The sequence below is a fragment of the Corylus avellana genome, chromosome 5 (assembly GCF_965113065.1).
Source record: "Corylus avellana chromosome 5, dhCorAvel1.hap1.2, whole genome shotgun sequence".
NCBI classification, from domain to species: Eukaryota; Viridiplantae; Streptophyta; class Magnoliopsida; order Fagales; family Betulaceae; genus Corylus; species Corylus avellana.
In genome coordinates this window covers 31,162,079-31,180,163 of record NC_142494.1, presented here as the reverse complement: position 1 = coordinate 31,180,163, position 18,085 = coordinate 31,162,079, and the positions used below count along the sequence as shown (strand labels likewise).

General features: G+C 36.1%; 2 protein-coding genes across 2 annotated transcripts; both read right to left on the bottom strand.

The window, feature by feature from the left end:
- Positions 1-8,627: 8,627 nt before the first annotated feature.
- Positions 8,628-9,336, bottom strand: LOC132181283 (large ribosomal subunit protein eL27). The gene has a single exon (XM_059594430.2). It carries the CDS (start codon positions 9,273-9,275, stop codon positions 8,868-8,870), a length of 408 nt encoding a protein of 135 aa, XP_059450413.1. The 5' UTR covers positions 9,276-9,336; the 3' UTR covers positions 8,628-8,867.
- A 5,084-nt stretch (positions 9,337-14,420) lies between these two features.
- On the bottom strand, positions 14,421-16,301 carry TCP20 (TEOSINTE BRANCHED 1, cycloidea, PCF (TCP)-domain family protein 20). Its single transcript, XM_059593772.2, has 2 exons — positions 15,001-16,301; positions 14,421-14,901 (listed from the first exon to the last, which is right to left on the bottom strand). Exon 1 carries the CDS (start codon positions 16,120-16,122, stop codon positions 15,223-15,225), a length of 900 nt encoding a protein of 299 aa, XP_059449755.1. The 5' UTR covers positions 16,123-16,301; the 3' UTR covers positions 14,421-14,901; positions 15,001-15,222.
- Positions 16,302-18,085: the final 1,784 nt, after the last annotated feature.

Genomic DNA, 18,085 nt, shown 5'->3' with positions numbered 1-18,085 from the left:
TTTCAGAACAATTATAAAATATCTATGGAGCTTTTGAACGGAGTAATCTTTTGACATTTTTTGAAAATCTTAAAAGATTAGTTGGTGTGATTACACTCGGGTGGTGGAGAGAATTAAGATACTAAAAAAGAATAAAAAAAGTTCCTCCCAACCCTCTTTTGTTAGGAATATGACTTCCCTTCTAGAGAGAATCATGTAGCTTAAGCGTGCTGACAACCTATACGCCACTAGGGTTGAGATTGTGATATGACCCATTACCTCTTTACTTAATTATCATATATATACCTTATCTTTATTGGGAGGGGGATGCTGAGAACTACAAGAGTGACGTAGAAGCTTTATACGTGGAGGTTTTCAAACAACAAAAACCTGGGATAGACGCAAAACTCATCTTTAATTAACCAACTTTTGCCCCTGAAATTTCTAGCTACCACAGAAAGACGAAAGTGGTCTTATAAAACATATTATTTACATTTTTCTATGGGTCAGAAAGGGATGGATATATGGATTATTAGCTAGATAGAAAGCATATCACTATCGGTCATTCAAATTATATATACATTTAAGAAGAAAAAAAGATAATAGAAAAAACATTTTTAGTAGTTGGGTAGCTGACGGTTAGGTTTAAAGAATTCTACGCAGAACCATAACACAAAGTCAATGTATTTTTCGCTGACGTGGATTCTCTCCTAAATGTGACGTAGTCTCAAGAATCGGGATTGGTTGCAGTATTCCTTTTTATTTATTTATTTTTATGATTATGATGTGAATTTTCTCCTAAATGCGATATAGACTTATAGTCTTAAGAATTGGGATTGGCGAGAATATTCTGTTTATTGTGATTGCGAGAAGTGTTTGACAAAATTTTTTTTGACATGTTCATGCAAGAGAAAGGGGAAGAGAGGTTTGAACTAATGACCTTCGCTTCATTAAGTGTGATTCACAACCAATTGAACTATCTCTTAAAAATCGTGTTTGATGAAAATTATTTGTCTAAACAAGTCTTCAAATCACTAACAACTATTGTAAAAAGTTTTTGATTTATGGAAACAATTGAACTTCATTAAAACCCTTTCCCAATTGCGTACAAATTTTTTTTGTTTGAAAAAAAACAAATAACTGCAAGGAATTAATATTTATCCCCTTGAAGATGAAGGTATTATTATTATTATTTTTTTTTCATTTGTGGCATATTTTCAAAACAGTCAGAACCTACAACCCTCGTACGTACGTTATCCAGATCCCATGAATAATAAGTTTGCCACGTGGCTGCCATCGAGAAGGAGCATCATCCAGCTGTTATTCGTGTCGGGTGGAATCGTGAATTATCTTGAAGAAGTGCTGAGGGGAATTTGGCGGTGGGAATGTATAAAAGGGAGGACTTTTGGCCTTTGGGATACTCATTGGAGGGTGAAGGATGGGATATTAGAGCAAGCTGAGCCGTCCATTAGGGGTTAGATAGATGGATCACACTTGGTATGGCGGCCTAAAGATGGACATGGGTCCTACAACCTTAATGTTGGAATAAGATACAGGTCCAAGTTGAAAAAGTCGTATGAAATGTGCTTCTTTCATTCTCTGTGATGGGGACTATGCACTTTTCCCAGATATTTTATCATTTTTATGCTCAAGTAGCTCAAGGAAGGAAGACTTCCTGGAAACCTGATATATATGGCCTGGTTCTATTAATAATTTAATATTAGTCAATTTGCAAATACTTTCTGATTCGATATATGGAATAAGACTCTAATATTTTCCCGTGATTATTCTCTTTATATTTAGTGTCTTTTTTCTTTAACAAAATGAAAACCCAGTTACTACAACTGGGTGCCCATCAATGGCTGCCCAAGTGAACACAGTGGAGTAAAGTTTTGAGCATTACTCCACTAAATAGCAAGTAATGATTCAACAATTTGAGTGTGCTGCACTAAGTGACAACAATGTTTTGTTTTTCATAGTTTGTGGAAAAGCTTTCAATAACATAAAAGAAAAGATTTGTGAATACCACACACAAGCTCTCTCTTCTTGGTTTTCCAACTGTTCCATTTATATTTTAATACTGTAGTCTTTAAAATCATGCGTTTTTAAAAGATTATATTTCTAAATTTTTTTTTTTTTTTTTTGATTGTGAATAAACTTCAGTATTCGACGAAATCAAGAGAGAAAGGGAGAGATAGAGACTTTCCTAACAGTTATCCGAATATATGATGGAAAAGGGACTTCAATAAATTAAATTGAAGGGGCCCCAAAATCAAATGAATCGCGGTACTATAGTTTGTGTCAAATGCTCTAATATGACAAGTCATGAAAAAGGTTTGATTACATGCAATCTGTGGGACAAGTTGGGGAATGTTTTATTAAATTATTTTTATATATATTATATATTATATATACAGTGTAGATATCTTAATTTGCTTCTGCTTCTCCCCCATCGAATCTATCAGTGACTTTTAAAGTGGAATTATATAATATTTTTTTGTTGACTAGTTGTATTATTGGAAGTCGTCTCTGAAGTGCCTGCATTATTGGCTGTCCTTTTAATTAGTATATTGAACTATTGATTAATTCTTAATATATAACTCTCTATATAAATAGAATTATTGATTAGTTTTCGTGTAACATAATATGAAATTATTCTTTTTATTACTAATAAAGAGTTCTAAGAGATGTGTACGTTATTGGGGATTTTTTGTTTTGGAAATTATGTCACGAATCACTCGTCTTTTTTTTTTTTTTCCTTTTGTTTTTGTGCTTTTTATAATTAATTAAGACTCAATTTTCCTCTTGATAAAATTAAAATCCATGTTTTGAATATTTTTAAATCGAGATTTTTGTAAATATTTTTGTTCAAATAGATAACATAAACAATGTAAAATACAATTATGTCCCTCTCATCTACCTTTTTTTTTTCTTTTTCTTTTTTCAAAAGTTAGAGTTGGGTGTTGTCACCCAACCCAATAATGGTGGGGCACTTCTGAATTATGGCAGTTTATTATTATTATTATTTAAGTTAAAGTCTTATCACAAGATTACAAGAAGCTTGAAGATAATTTGATATAAGCTTAAGCCCCAAGAATCGATTTGATAATTTTCCCAAAAATTAATTAATGATAACTACTAGGAAAGGAAAAAGTTCACTTTGTGATGTTATCATTTCATACTATATACTGAAAATAAAATGTATAACGTTACAATCTATCGTATTGTTGTTTTAGTCGTAGCCAAATACACAGAGAACGTTCAATTATATGATATCATATTGATTGTATGATGGGACTCAACTAACCATAGTTGGAGACTCGTCGGGGTTTGCTGATGAAGGGTGAGTTGCTCTTTAGAAAATGAGCAAGCGCCTCATTTTTTTTTAAAAAAAAAATAATGGTGGTCTGTAATGATTCATGAAATGATTGGATGCGCGTCATCTTCTTATGTGGAGCATCCACCAATGGAATATAAGATATTAACTTGGTAAGGTATTATCCATTGATATGGTACAAGCTTAAGTAGGCGTTGCACCAAATTATGACTCTAGCATGTTATGATTGTAATGTGATACTATGCCGTATTCCATGCTCAGTGGGAGTTAGGATGAAATCATCGGTAATTATTTTTTATGTCATACTCATAGCGTTCTAATTTTTTTTTTTTTTAAAAAAAAAAATATGGAACTTCCATTGATAAAATTTTATGAGCATAAAATTTTTACATCACAGAGCATACAACTCTGAAAATCATAACCAAAAGTTACGAAGGTTACAGAGTCATAAAAATGACTTCAAGCTTCTGCTAACTCATATACAATTATATTTAAGGAACATATTTGTTTTGTGCAGATTAGATCTAGGACATATGTAACCTAAATACAAAACAAAAATAAAAAAAACCACTAGAAACTAAAAAACCGGCCGTGAGAGTTGAGCACCTATATCGATCTACTCCATCCTCAACCCGAAGTCAGGACAACAAATCTATCCTCAACCCGAAGGCCAGGGCAAACAAAATAAAAAACAAAAAACAAAAACGCCACAAGTAGTAGCGGAGGAGCACGGTATAGTAAACATCCCTTTGAAAGACACGCCTTGACCGAAGAAGACAATCAGATCTACAAATTAGATTTAAAGAAATCCACCAGAAACGGAGACTGGTAGAGCCTACATAGAAAACACCAAGCACTGCTACCGTGAAAGGGAAAGAGGGAAGATCTAAATCTAAATCTCTCCTCCTCTTGAAATTCTTCTTGATATTGTATAAAAGAAAAAGAGAGAAAATATCCTAACACGTGGACTAAGATTCATAGCGTTCTATTAGCAACTGTTGCATTGGCATTTTAGCTCTCATGGTCTTATAATTGGATGCACGATTTGTGTTAGGTCAATTCGGGCCAAATTGTGAGCCCCTGAGTGCACATTATTGACCTAGGTTGACTGAACAGACGTATGGTATATCAATATTATGAGAAAAAAAAAAAAAAAAAAGGTTTTACGTTTAGTACTGTTACTTTGATTTGTTTGTGTTTTAGAATAAATAAAATTAATAATAAAAAGGTTAAAACAAGGAGAATCCAAAAGATTCCAAGCATTGAGTTAGGCAATTGGACTTTTGGAGACTAACCAATAAATGGGTCCAATTACTATACTCTGTCATGTGTGTGGATTATCAAAGCCTTGTGGGATGGGTAGGAACTTGCTGAATTTAATATTGTTACTGGATAATGTGGGTTTTGTGGAACAGAAAATTCTATCAAATCAAATCCAAATGGAGCGTGATTCTTTTGTATTTTCTCAAAACGGTGGGTCAGTGTTCCTTCTCATTGTTGTTAGTCAATTAATTACTTGGATAAGATACCAAAACGCTTGAAAGATTCCAAATTATCTTTTATTTTTATTATATAAATATATCCAATGATTAAATTCGCAAACACAGTTTAAGATCGAAATTGACCAAATTACATTAACCTTGAGCTTATCTGTCTGTTTTGAGTACGCAAATCCTCTCGGAAAGGAGAAGATTGCTCGGCGTTTGGACGGTAGCGTTTAACTCATTTTAGCACTGTAATTTCTTCAAAACAACATGTCAAAATCCAAAGCTTGAAGTTGTGAGGGAAACGCATCGTCCCTTCTAGAAGCATCAATATAAATGCTTTCGTGGGGAGCATGGCAAAAGAAGGAAGTTTTGGTCGAGGGTTCAAGTTTTGACTTGAAGAATGCAATAAGCTGCTGATATTGTAGATGAAACAATGTCGTTCTAACTACGGTGCTGGACCCTTCTCTTGGCAAACCTAGCTAATAGGAGCGGCATTGTTCGGACTGCAATTGCAGATTTTAGTCAACGTACTTGGAAATTAATAATGTTGCTTTAAAAAGAGCAGCCAACCTAAAATGAGCTGGCAAATGAAGAGACCACACCCGAAAAGCTAATAATTTCCATCCAATCAAAGTGGAAATGGTCAGACATGGTACGAAGGAGCGGGAGCGGGAGGGAGTGTTAGATAACAAGGCAATAATTTATGTCTACTGTAGAAGATCCATACTATAGTTGGCTCTTCCATTTCCCTTTTCTGTATTGCTTTCTTTTTTTTTTTTCTTTTTTCTTTTTTAAAAGAAAAAAGAAAAAAAAAAGGTAAAGATCCTAACTATAAGGTTAGGCACGGGAGTTTTTGTGTCTTGTTTCTTTTTGAATTGGAACAGAATTCGTTAGGTTTGGATTCTTTGAAATATATCTCAGTGTCTCTGGCCTTGTTTGTCAAATGATTTTGCCTAATTTTCTCAAAAAATAAAAAAAAAGTTTTGCCTAATGTAATAAAAAATTATTAATGTGATATAAAGTATTGAATTTTTAGTATGGAAGAGTGAAGTATTACTATGGATCCAATTTCAATTAGAACTTGACTTAACCCAAATATAGTATGACCATATCACTCTAGGTAGTAACCAGCGTTCAATCAAAGTCTTGCTAAGAAAAAAGGAGAGATTAGTCATGAAAGGCTATGAAGTGGGAGGTGTGGCGGCCGTTTCCATCTCCGATGCCTAAGAATTTATGGAGAGTAAATAGAGACTTCACAGTGTCTTTAGTGGCCGGATTGAATTAGAACTTTCTAGCTGTTGAAATATAAATCACATGTATCTTTATGCGTTTACTGAGTTCATGCCTATGCCCTTTGGCTTAGTCTTTAGAGCATCAGTAACTTTTTTCTTTGTGGACTTTGGATTCCTAGATTAACAACTGTCTCAAGCCTTTTTTTCTTCTTTTTTTTTCCCTAGTGAGTACAACCAAAAGGGAAGGGTTACCCATTACTGCATCTTAGGCTTTCTTCCACTCTCTTTTTATAAAGAATAGAGAAATTTAAAATTTGATCCCTCAGAAGGACCTTGGAGGAGAACAAACTTGGGCTTGAAAGCAACCATGGGCTTGTCTAAATCTCTATGAAACGGATGCTGAAAAATTAGCAACATAAGAAACAGTCAATTGAGACCTCAATCCCAATTGTTTTTAGAGTGACTGGCCATCCCAAATCATGGTTTTAGGGGCAGTATCACCACCCCTAGGTGTGGTCGATGAGGCCCAAAATATATTAGGGGTTTGGCCACTAGACCACACAGATTACAGATAGTTCAATCATTCCTTGGAGGTGGCTGAACTGTCACCAAAAGCATGTTTTGGAATGGTTAGCCACCCCCAACCCTGAGGGTGGCTGGACTCATCCAAAAGCTTGTTCTAGAGGGGTGCTCTGACCACTTCCAACCTGTTTTGACTTGAGTGGGTGGTCACTGGTCTGACCACCCCCAACATATTTTGGGGTAGTCAATCGCATCCTGCATTGACGGTGTGCTTTTTTGTCCTCTCATTGTGATGTCATGGTTTCATTATGAGTCAACTACGAATTGCAAACTCCTGCTCAATTTAGGCCATCAACACCCTAATCATACAACACTCACAAGGTCATCATCCATCACTCAACGCTTACACATTAAGCGTTAATAAAAACATCATCATACACCACCGGTTAATATTTAAGAGTACATGAGGCATTCTACGGCAAAAGTTTCATTAACTAAAAGACGACAGGAAAAGGTCATAACTAAAGCTCTGGAATAGGAGAATCAACAGCACCTCATCCTACTTACTCAAAGGAAAATTGACTTATCAACAAATAAATAGAACCCACAAAAAAAAATGAGATATTGAAGCATATAAAGGGGCCTTGAACACCTACATCATCAACTGAAACATAGCCATAGCAATATCTACGTAGGTTGATCATCAAATAGCAAAAGCAATAAATAAGCAGCAAGTAGCCTGACCATCAACTGGAACATAATCAACAGATGCCCTCTACGTTTCACAAGGGTTAACACGACAATATGATGTATACCCTGATTCTAAGGGTAGGCCTTTACTACTATGATCGAGAAAGTAGAGTAATGAAGTAAAGGGTGAGTGAAAAATCTCATTGCCAACCAAAACGTACAAAGAACAAAAAAGAAAAAAGAAGCTATCTCAAGATACACAACTGGGGGCAGATGATCAAAGTAGGAATTTTTCTTTAAGGTAAATTATCTACCATGCAGAAGTTATCATATCTGTAAGTGTTCTGATTCCATCAAGTTACATAGTGCCGTATAACACCATCTGAAAGAGTTCAAACAAGGTCGCGTGAGCAGACTGGTAAGGATGGCAACTAATTTCAAGATAAGGTTGGATCACCTAGGCCATGTTTTCACCTCTTGAGACCTTTCAAAATTAATCAAACACATACATAATCGACTACAGTAAAAAAGTCAAGTGTCAAATGGCTACATCAAAGAATCATCTAATGAAAAAATTCCAGACTCAATGTTGGATGTGGAAACAGAGAAATGGGGGTCAGGAGTAGAACATCTTGGCACTGTTGAAAGCGGCAAGCAATGCACAAGTGCAAACATAAAATATCCCAACAGCTCAAAAACCAAAATAACTTTCTCGTTGCCATATATAAAGAACCATCTACAAACCTAAGATTTAAGATCCAGACAGTCAGCCTATTTAGATAGAGCAGATTAGGGACACCGAATCTTGATGAAACACAACCAAACCTATCACTTCTATAATAATAACACCTTCTGTAAAAGTTTAATTCTGACCGATATCATTATGCAAGTGGACCATTTTAATTACTCTAAAATATGTAAAGAAATATTTAAACCCAAACTAATTTTAATAGAAGAAATCCAATTTACAGCCATAATATTCAGTTAATAAATAAGCACACTTCTTACACAAAATCAACTAAATCCGCAATCGCAACACATTATCAAAAGCAGATCCACTCTCAAAACATACTACGCAAATGAGCAATCCATACACAATCCCCATCAAACAATCAAAGACCTAAATTCATAGAACCATAATACAACCCAGAAAATCATTTGTGACATTAACCGAGCTTTAAATTAAGCTCCTAAATGACCAAATCAAAGAAGAGACACAGAACATAATAAGCAAAATATAACAAAAGAAGAAAACCCAAATGCTAAATGTCCCAGCGATTTTACCCAGATCATCGGGCCAGGCTTAACACATAAGAAAGCACAACTAATTAAGAACACCCTCAAACAAAGCATAAAAAACAAACCTAGACAGCGAACAAATCAAACAAAACCCATAAAAATAGTATAATCTCAACATAGCAAAATAAATCCATCATGTATCTCATCCAAACGGGTTCACACCAGTTCATAAAACTTCATACTAAACCCAAAATTGCCACTAACGGAAAGTACTAGGATACTTGATAAAATAACAACTGTCTTGTTAAGAAGACGAAGAGAAATACAAGAAAAGACGAAACAAACAGAAATAGAACAATCTTAAAACGGCAGAGATCCTTCTCAGAACCTCAGCTTGGTAAAGAACCACCTGTTCTTCCCAGACTTGAAGCGATCCTCCAACCTCTTCTTGGTATCCTTGGCGGCGGTGACCTTCTTGTCCCTGGACTGGAGGCACTCGAGGGAGACGACATCCTTGAGGTCGACATCGAGGGTGTAACGTGTGGGCATAAGGTGCTGGTAGTTTACGAGCTTCACAAAGGTTTTCACGCGGGACTTCTTGGCCGTCTTCTTGGCCGAATCCTTGCGTATGACCTTGCTCGGGTACTTGCTTATCCCCGCCACCAAACAGTGGCCGTAGGGACGGTCCCTCGTGCCCTCGTCAAAGGCCCTCACGATCACCGCCTTGCGCCCCGCATAGCGGCCCTGCAGGAGGATCACCACCTTATTTGGCTTCAGGAATTTCACCATTTTCTCGCTCTGTCTCTCGCACTTTCGCCCCCGCGATGTAAAGCCCCAAGGGAAGGCAAGATGATGCCTTTTATAATGAAACCCTAGATGTCGCTGGTTCTAGGGTTATTAGTTACTTGGGTCTTGGGCTCAAATCCCACTGGGCTTTGTTTGCTCCTGTCAAAATGGAAAGAAATTCACACTAGTGTGGATTTAAATTGTTTTATTATATATATATATACTGCCTTTTATGTTTGATTGTGACCATTTTAAAAATATGTATATAAAAGTGGTGAACTATTTTATTTCGTAAAAAATGGAAATTAACATGTTTTATTTGGTTATATATGAAAATTAAAGGAAAAAAAAAAATCAAATAGCCCAAACAATTTATATATTGAGAAATGAAACAAACCTACGGTTTATATATAGTTTAAGAAATTGGGTTGCCATCTTATAAGGATCTTCTTGTGTTGGGCTAATTTGCTTGAGGCCAGCTCACGTTAGACTCAACTTGTTTAGGCTTTATCAACTGGGCTTGTAAACAAGCTTGCGAGCGAATAAATAAGCAAATGGGCTGGGCTGGCAAATTAAGAGACCACACCCTAAAAAGTAAAAACTAATAAATGAGATAAATCTTATAGAAAGTGGCCATTATATATGAAACTTTATATATACATTTAGATATATTAATTTTAAAATTTTAAAAACTTATAGATATTATCTATTTTATTTTAAACCGAAAGAATCCTATTCAAAGTGAGAGGGAGTGTAAGATAACAAGAAAATAATTTATGTCAACTAAGGAAAATCCTGACCATGAGGTTAGGTATTGAAGTTAAAAGTATATTATTCGGATTGAGATCTCTAGTAATTTGGGCAACATATGTAAGATAGTCCATATATGATTTACTTGTCCGAGTGGGTGATCGGGCAACTGCCTAAAGTACTAACAATTGGCCCAAATCATTGGGCTTGAAAGGCTCATCAGGCGGCATTAGAACAAGCATGGGCACAAATTAAGATTCAACAGCGCTGCAGGTTCGATGCCTGCAGGCTTGAGATGGGCCTTGGAAAATAAGATGAGCAAAATTAGTGCTTTCCAACTCTCATTCCCTGTGTTTGTTCTCCCTATAATAGCTTCTTTGTGTGGTTATGGAGCATGTGTGTTTTCTACAAAAGAAAACCGATTTTCATTTATGTAAAGATGATAGATATTACAAGTCTTTTATTTATTTATTATTTATTATTATTTTTTTTTTATAAAGATGAGTTTTTATTTGTGTAGCAGGAGATTCAAAATTGGTTATTGATTACCTCATGAATAAAAACCAGCATGTTTTGGAAGATAGTCATTGTAATTGGTGATTGTTGAAATGACTTGTGTGACATTAATGGAAGCATTATGAGATAAGCGAATCAAGTACTTTCATAATATCGAGTATACACGAATGGGAATAGGATTCTCTCCTAAATAATATTCAATTAATTATATTAGAAGAGTATTTTTGTCTTTTCTCTTTTTGATAGGACAAAAACACCCTTCCAATATGACTAACTACATATTATCTAATTAAAACGAACTGGAGGTATCTTAACTTACACAGAATGAGTGTAAAAAGATTAACATAAATTTTCTCAAACTTAATCTCTAAAAGTATCATGTGTCTATTAACATGCATTTTGGCCAAAAAAAAAATCACGCTCGATGTTACGTGACTCTCACACCTGGCCTGAATTATTCCATGTGGGATAATTGCATATAGGCATTTATTGAGGTCACTAAATTTGTTGATGATATTACTTTTTCTTCTCACTTTTTTAGCGTGTGCCATTTATCATTACAAGTTGATGTTGGTTTTATAATGCCATGAACGCTGAGGCTAGATTGTAGGCTCACCCAAAGACCGTCCCCCTCTCTCTCTCTCTCTCTCTCTCCTCCCATATTCCAAGCGTGTCGTGTGTGTGTGGCCTTGATTGAAAATGCTTACTTCCACTCTATGTGCTCCGTTGAAATTAATGTCCGCGCCAGAAGGGCAAGGGACAATGACCCACTCATTGTCCTTTCCACATGCACGAATATGCCCGCCCTTTCAAGTATTGGATGCCACATTGTAATTTAATGGAAAAAGGGTGCCTTGTGATATTCCATGGTATGTTCTTTCCCATTTGGAAGTATCACAGGGATCAACAGCCAAGAATATTATTACATGATCTTGATTATTGGTGTCCCATTGTCCAAACATATGCTGCCACGTGTCACTTATATTTTTCATAGCAATTACAAATGTGTGAAAACATGGATAGAAAATTGGAATCCCCAAAAATCTCTCTGCTGCCCGAATTGCAGATGGGGGCCCCACCTACCCTATAGAAGGCCTCCAACAATTATTTACCACAGTAAGTATTAGAAAATTCATATAAGATCTGGCCGTCCAAATAAATTTTGAACTTTCCAAACCACTTACCCGAACAAGTAGATTTCATATGGAATATATCTCACAATTACCTGCTATACCAACCCACGGGCCATCATCTCAGATGTTTCCTGTATTTCAACAGTAGGTCCTTTGTACATTTATGGTGTTCACCTAAAAAGAGAGGACCATGTCTGGCTTGGAGACATCATTATACATAGGAGCAAATGCACATTTAAACCAAGCACGAGTTGGGTCCCGCATAACCCAATCAGGCAAGACCGAAAAAAAGAAGAAGAAGAAAAAAGATTCAACCAAACAAGCCCTAAACTGAAAGTGAAATAATTACAGGTGAAAATGAAACAGATACATAGCTAATGGTGATGCTGATAATGTTGAATAATAATTTCATTGCCGGACCTAATAATGTTGAATAAGCTGTAGGTGTCATGAGAAGCGATGGGGCTTTGAAATTTCTACCAGTTAAGCCAACACAAAGTGGGGGTTCAAAGCAGACCATTGTGTTTGATTGAGAAGAAAACTAAACTGAAAGTGATGGCTTCCTCAAGGTTATATGTGAGAGGAGAGAGAAACCGTGCGGTCCATGTCTTTTATAAGAGAAACATTCAAATTTAGCTCAACCATGACCAAATGATTTCTACTGCAATGGAGCTTTCAAGGTAAGAAATGTGTTAGTTTTGATTATCAAGTTTGGTCTACTTTCAGCGAAAAAATAAACGGTCAAGATTGCAAGATTGAGAGAGAACTAGGGTTATTTTTCACTGGAGGCAATCTTGATCGTCTATTTTCTTACCGGAGGATTTCTAGTGATTTTTTCACCGGAGGTAAGCCAAAACTCTTGATTAACTATCTACTGCCATGTGGACATCCTCCACATGTAAGTTTGTTTTCCAAGCAATCAGATATGAAACTGAAATTTTGTCCTAAATCATTGTTTGGGTGTTGGGTTGGGAATGTTATGGAATATGAAAAAGAAGAAAGGCTGTAAAGCATGAAAGGTTTTTTGAATATGTAAATGTTTAGGGAAAAATATCTGCTTTTTCTCATGGAATTTATGTGGGTTCGAATTGGACAGAAGTACATTTGCACCTTTCATTAAGCAGAGGGTTTTGGACCCTTTGATAATAGTAGTGGAGCTATAAAGTCAAAGTGAGAGTGACACCAAGGGTAATCTCTCTTGGTAAAGCAGATGTCCGTATCATAATATTCAACTATAGGTGCTAACACAATTATAGCAAAGGTCGCTGAATGGAGGAGAAAAAGAAGCAGAAAGAGACTCCACTGAGAAAAACTATGAGAACAGAGACATCATTGCTGACTACAGCATTGGCTGAGAGGACAGAATCAACAAAGAGTAGAATTGAAGCTTGCATGTCAACTCTACAACATCAAATTACCTGTTTTACTTCACACGTGAACTTCATAATAACACTTTTGTGAAAACATTTTGTTCAGAAAACACCTGCCAATTCTCTCTCTTTTTCTCTCTAACTATAATCTGGCAATGTGGCTTTCTTTTTTTCTTTTTTCTTTTTTGGCTGCTTTCCTACAATAATTTTCTCCAAATTCTCAATTGTTGTTACAAATTTCCCCCTTGTCCAATCTCTTTGAAGCAAAACTTGCAGAAATTTTCTAGTGAGAATGATTTCCACCCAGATAGTATTAATGATTTCTAGAAAAAGATGATTTATACATTAAAACTGTTTTCATATATGTCAATGAATCTTCAGACCGGTTAGAAAAACTAAGAACCTAAGGTGGCAAAGAGCACAGCTGAAGAGAAAAAGATATTTATCAGCTATAAAGAGCGGAGAATCTCAATAAGACGGAGAATATATTTAACCTAGGGAAGTGCTTATATCGACATTTACCTTGTTGATAGGACATTGTGATACCAGAAGGGGAGACAAATATAATGAAGGAAGAGAGCTTTTCTTATTAGAAATAAGAAAAAGAGAAAGGCATAATGATGAAGCACACATAAAGTGATGAAATTTAAGAAAATCAAACAGATTTCAATTCAAAATTCTAAACTTAGAAGAAATATCTAAACTAGAAACAATTTGATCATTCCTTCTAATGATACTTAAAAAAACACTTGCCAGAGACTCCATATAACATGATGAAGATAGTCCAAGTTACTACAAAGAAATTGCTTCCACTTGATCCTACAAGTGTGGGTGTCAGATACAAGATAAATGATCTTTCTACTAAGTGCCCATTATACGCCTTTAAATATAATCTAATATGAGCTTATTCATCAACCTTGGACTTTTAGAATTCAAAATGCTAAACTCCAATATAAACTTGAGCATTGGATCTTGTGACATGTGCCAAGGCAACATGAATGGAGAATAGGGGTATGATATTAACAAACATTTGTATTTGATGAGATGCGCTTGCAATATCAGGTATTGCAAGAGAGTATTAGGGTATCTAGCAGTTCATCTCCGAGGACCAAAAGGTGCTTGGACACTTAATGAGGCAAAACTGCGGCAACATTGGCTATCACAAACACTAATAAGGCAAGAGTCAAGATCAAGGCCCATCAACAAAATTTGAGGTTGATTATAGTATTAAAGTAATGGAGAACATCTCAGTTGCAATGACGTAAGAGGACACCATCATTCAATGTTAACGGTTTTTATCTTAAGACTTAACTGAAGTAATTAAAAGAACTATCTTGCCTCAAGACATACCTAAATCAAAACTAGAATTTAGAGTGTAGGGAACAACAAAGAGAGAAGAAAAGGATACAGCAATATTTAATATCAATCCTTGACATATTCCAAAACATGAAATTTTGAATAAAGAAGAGATGAAAAAGGATCTCGAGAGGAAATTTTCCAGAGAAAAGAAGCAACCAAAATATCTTTATAAAGAAAGTGAGATTGGTCCAAAGCTGTATATTTCTGAATAGGAAACAATAACACACAACACAAGGTAGCAAGTAAAATGAATGTAATTGGCCCTTTCTGTGCAAACCATAAGAATCTATTAGATAATTAAAATCCCTTACTAGATCTAAGAAGAAATTGGACAAGTATGACTATAAAACTTCTAATGTAACAAACAAACTGATCACCACTCCATCCAGACCTAAAGAAGAAGAAAATAATCAAAGATGCCTTACACTATAAACGACACACCTCCGAATTAAACAAGAAGTTAATCCCAAACCCAAGCAATTTGGTTGTGCACAATTCCACCTGCAAATTTTACACCAAAATCAACACTTACAACAATTAACACCTCTATGGTATATACAGAAAATATTCATCAAACAAACCATTAAAACCCAGAAGCACCTGTTTTTGGAGACTTGGGGTGGTGCAGAGGACAAAAAGAAGGGGCAAACCAAATCCAGTCCCTATTTGAATTCTCTCAGTATCTCTTTTCTCACTCTTTTTGTCTTTTTCCAAATTATACAATATAAAAACCATTACCAAAGAACTCAGCCTCTGAACAATGCTACTTCTTTCATAGTCCTCTCCAAATTTGTAGACTTTAATTGTCCCCAATGCCCAAACCTACTGTCCTGACCCTTGAGAATCATCCTTAGCAGGCGGTTGGTGCTGGTGCTGGTGCTGTTGCTGTTGCTGGTGCACTCTAGCCTGACCCATCTGCTGATAAATCTGGCTCAAGGCTTGTGGGTTCAAAACCCCAATATGACCATCCTGAGACAAGCCAAGCTCCAATCCAGGCAACTGCTGGTTACTCCCACCCAATATAGAGGTGAAACTCATAGGACCCATATTGGAAGCTGGCAAGTCAAACCCGGGAAAGCCAATTTTTTGCAGGTAATTTGAACTCTCACTGCCCAAATTTGTTGTTGATGGACCAGATGATGACTGGAACCCAAACCCACTGACCGGGGGCCATAGCCCTGTGGCCACATGGGTGGGTCTGCCTAAGTTCCCACCTACCATTGCCCAGCTGGTCCTACTCCCTGACCCAATACTGGACCCCCCTAAATCATCAATCTTTTGGTGCAATCCAGCTGAAAGAGAGGCCCCCTGCTGTGAAACAGAGCCCCCTGCCGCGGCTAAAGCTGAAGCCGGTATGGTCCCCGTGCCGGTGGCGGCTATTATCGACGGCTCAGCCTGCTGTAAAAGCCACTGTATGGTTTCCCCATCAGATTTGTGGCCCAATTCTCTGGTCAATTGGAAAATCCTTGCTGCACAGAGGGCAGGCATCCTTATCCTCCTTCCCCTGCCTTCAACTTTGGTGTGTCTGTCCTTGTTTGAGCTTCTCTTGGGGGCCAACTGCTTCTTTCCATCTTCTTTGTCAGCAATCACAATCTGAAAATCTTTGATTTCAGCAGGCTTGTTCTCACCCATGTTCGGTTGTTGTTGTTGATGTGGCTGTGGGAGGCTCAAGAAGTTGGGTACTTCTTGGGGCTGCTTTGTTGTTGAGCCCTTGGGATCCATGAACAGGGCAAAATAAGAAAAGAAAAAAAATAAAAAGCAAAAAATAAAAATAAAAAAGAAAAAGGGGTCCTCTTTGATTGAAGAAGGTGACCTGAAAAGTCCTACACTTTCATGAGTTTTCACTGTTTTTGGCAAGGAATGAGAAGACAAAACCCATAAAATATTAAAATCCCAATGTCCTCCCAATTGTCAATATTTAACGCTTGCGTTTAGTTCATTAGTTGTTTTACTCTCTCTCTCTCTCTCTCTCACGCTGTCTCTCTCTCTGTCTCACCACATTTCCTTTTTCACTGTCGTGGGTTTTGACTAGTTTGAGATGAAAGCAACTTTAACTGCCAATTTCACCTCCTCAGAAACACTCATGTATACCAATTCCCACATTCCATGGACTCTCTCTCTCTCTCTTGCATGCTATTATTGCAACAACAATGTATGATGCCATCTCTTGCAAGGGACTCAAGTGTCCACGTAGACTATTGGCCTGTCGACACATGGCAACCCATGAGTGGGTAGTGAGAGTTGCTTCTATCCCACTCTTGCCCCATCCTTCAGATATATTAAAAAACACAAACACAAAATTAAAGAAAGAAAAGTAATAATGGGATCAGCAATCACAAGATATGGGGCCCCCGATGCCTGAATACTAGATTTTAGGACAGTTTATGGGCCATCTACTGAATCCCACTTTCAATGTTAAGTGTTTTTGTATCTATTGTATAGGATCGTATGATTAGCCCATGCTTTTTTGCTACCTTCAGCTACACAAACTAGAAAATAACTTTTGTCCTATAAATTAATTACTTTCAAGAATCAATTGATCATGGGACACCGTACCTTAAGTCAATGAAACCTGCAATGGGAAGCAATAGACACCAATGACCTCGTCACACCTGGCGATGTAAGAATATTTCGATGTTTAAGTCAATAATTTATCTAGAAAGAAATATGGTAAAACTTCGAAGATTATTGTGTACGATGATCGAATGAATGGAATCATCTAATACCTCTTATAGTAGCTTTTACGTCATAGGCTATATTTCCTCTTTATAGGTCATGCCAAGTGTCTTCCTATTGTTGAATAGTGCTTTGATCGGATGTGGTATTTGGCATTAACTTTAACGAATCATGCCTCATATAGTTAGGGTTATTCTCATCTTCCTAATGATTTATGTATTGAACATGAATTCAAATCCATAATATTTCATCTATCATTAAGAATGAGGTTTAAGATTAGATAGGTTGTGAGCGCAAAAGATATGAAATATAAAAGTGTTGTATCAAACTTTTTTTTACTTTTTTACTTTTTTTTTTTTTTTTTTTTAAGTTTTGAAGGTCTTTGTAAAGTTTGAAATTGAATTAAGTATAGGATACTTTTTTCTTCCAATTTAGTCTATTAAATTGACATCTGTCTTTAATTATCACATAATTTAGCTAACTACATATTTCAATTTAATAAATTAGATTGGAGGATAACTTTAACCTAAAGCATATATGTTTTTGAATAAAGAAACTTATGTGTTAATCATGTAGAGAGAGATAGAGATTAAAATACAGTTATCAAAGTAAAGTAACTCCTTAGTTTAATGGTACCAATTACAGCTCAAGAAAGTGACAAAAAGTCCCTCAAATTTCTCCTATGAAAAAGATACCCATTATCTTAAAGAGGAAAACCCATTTTCAATGCCTTAAAATGTTCCAAGGATCAAATGATAATATATATACATGTAAGTGCCTAACCCTAACAAGAGGTGAATAATTATTGCTGAGGTAGGCACCTATGTGTGTGTGATTTACATCACTCAATTGATGAGGGCGTTAAATTGGTAATCTCCTGGCCATCATAATTCCACTACAAGAACAAACATAAAACTTATAAGGTAGTGCTCGAATATAGGCCACTCATCAATTTAATCGACAAATCATGTGGGAATGTATTCAGAAAATGACAGGATTATCCATGTTT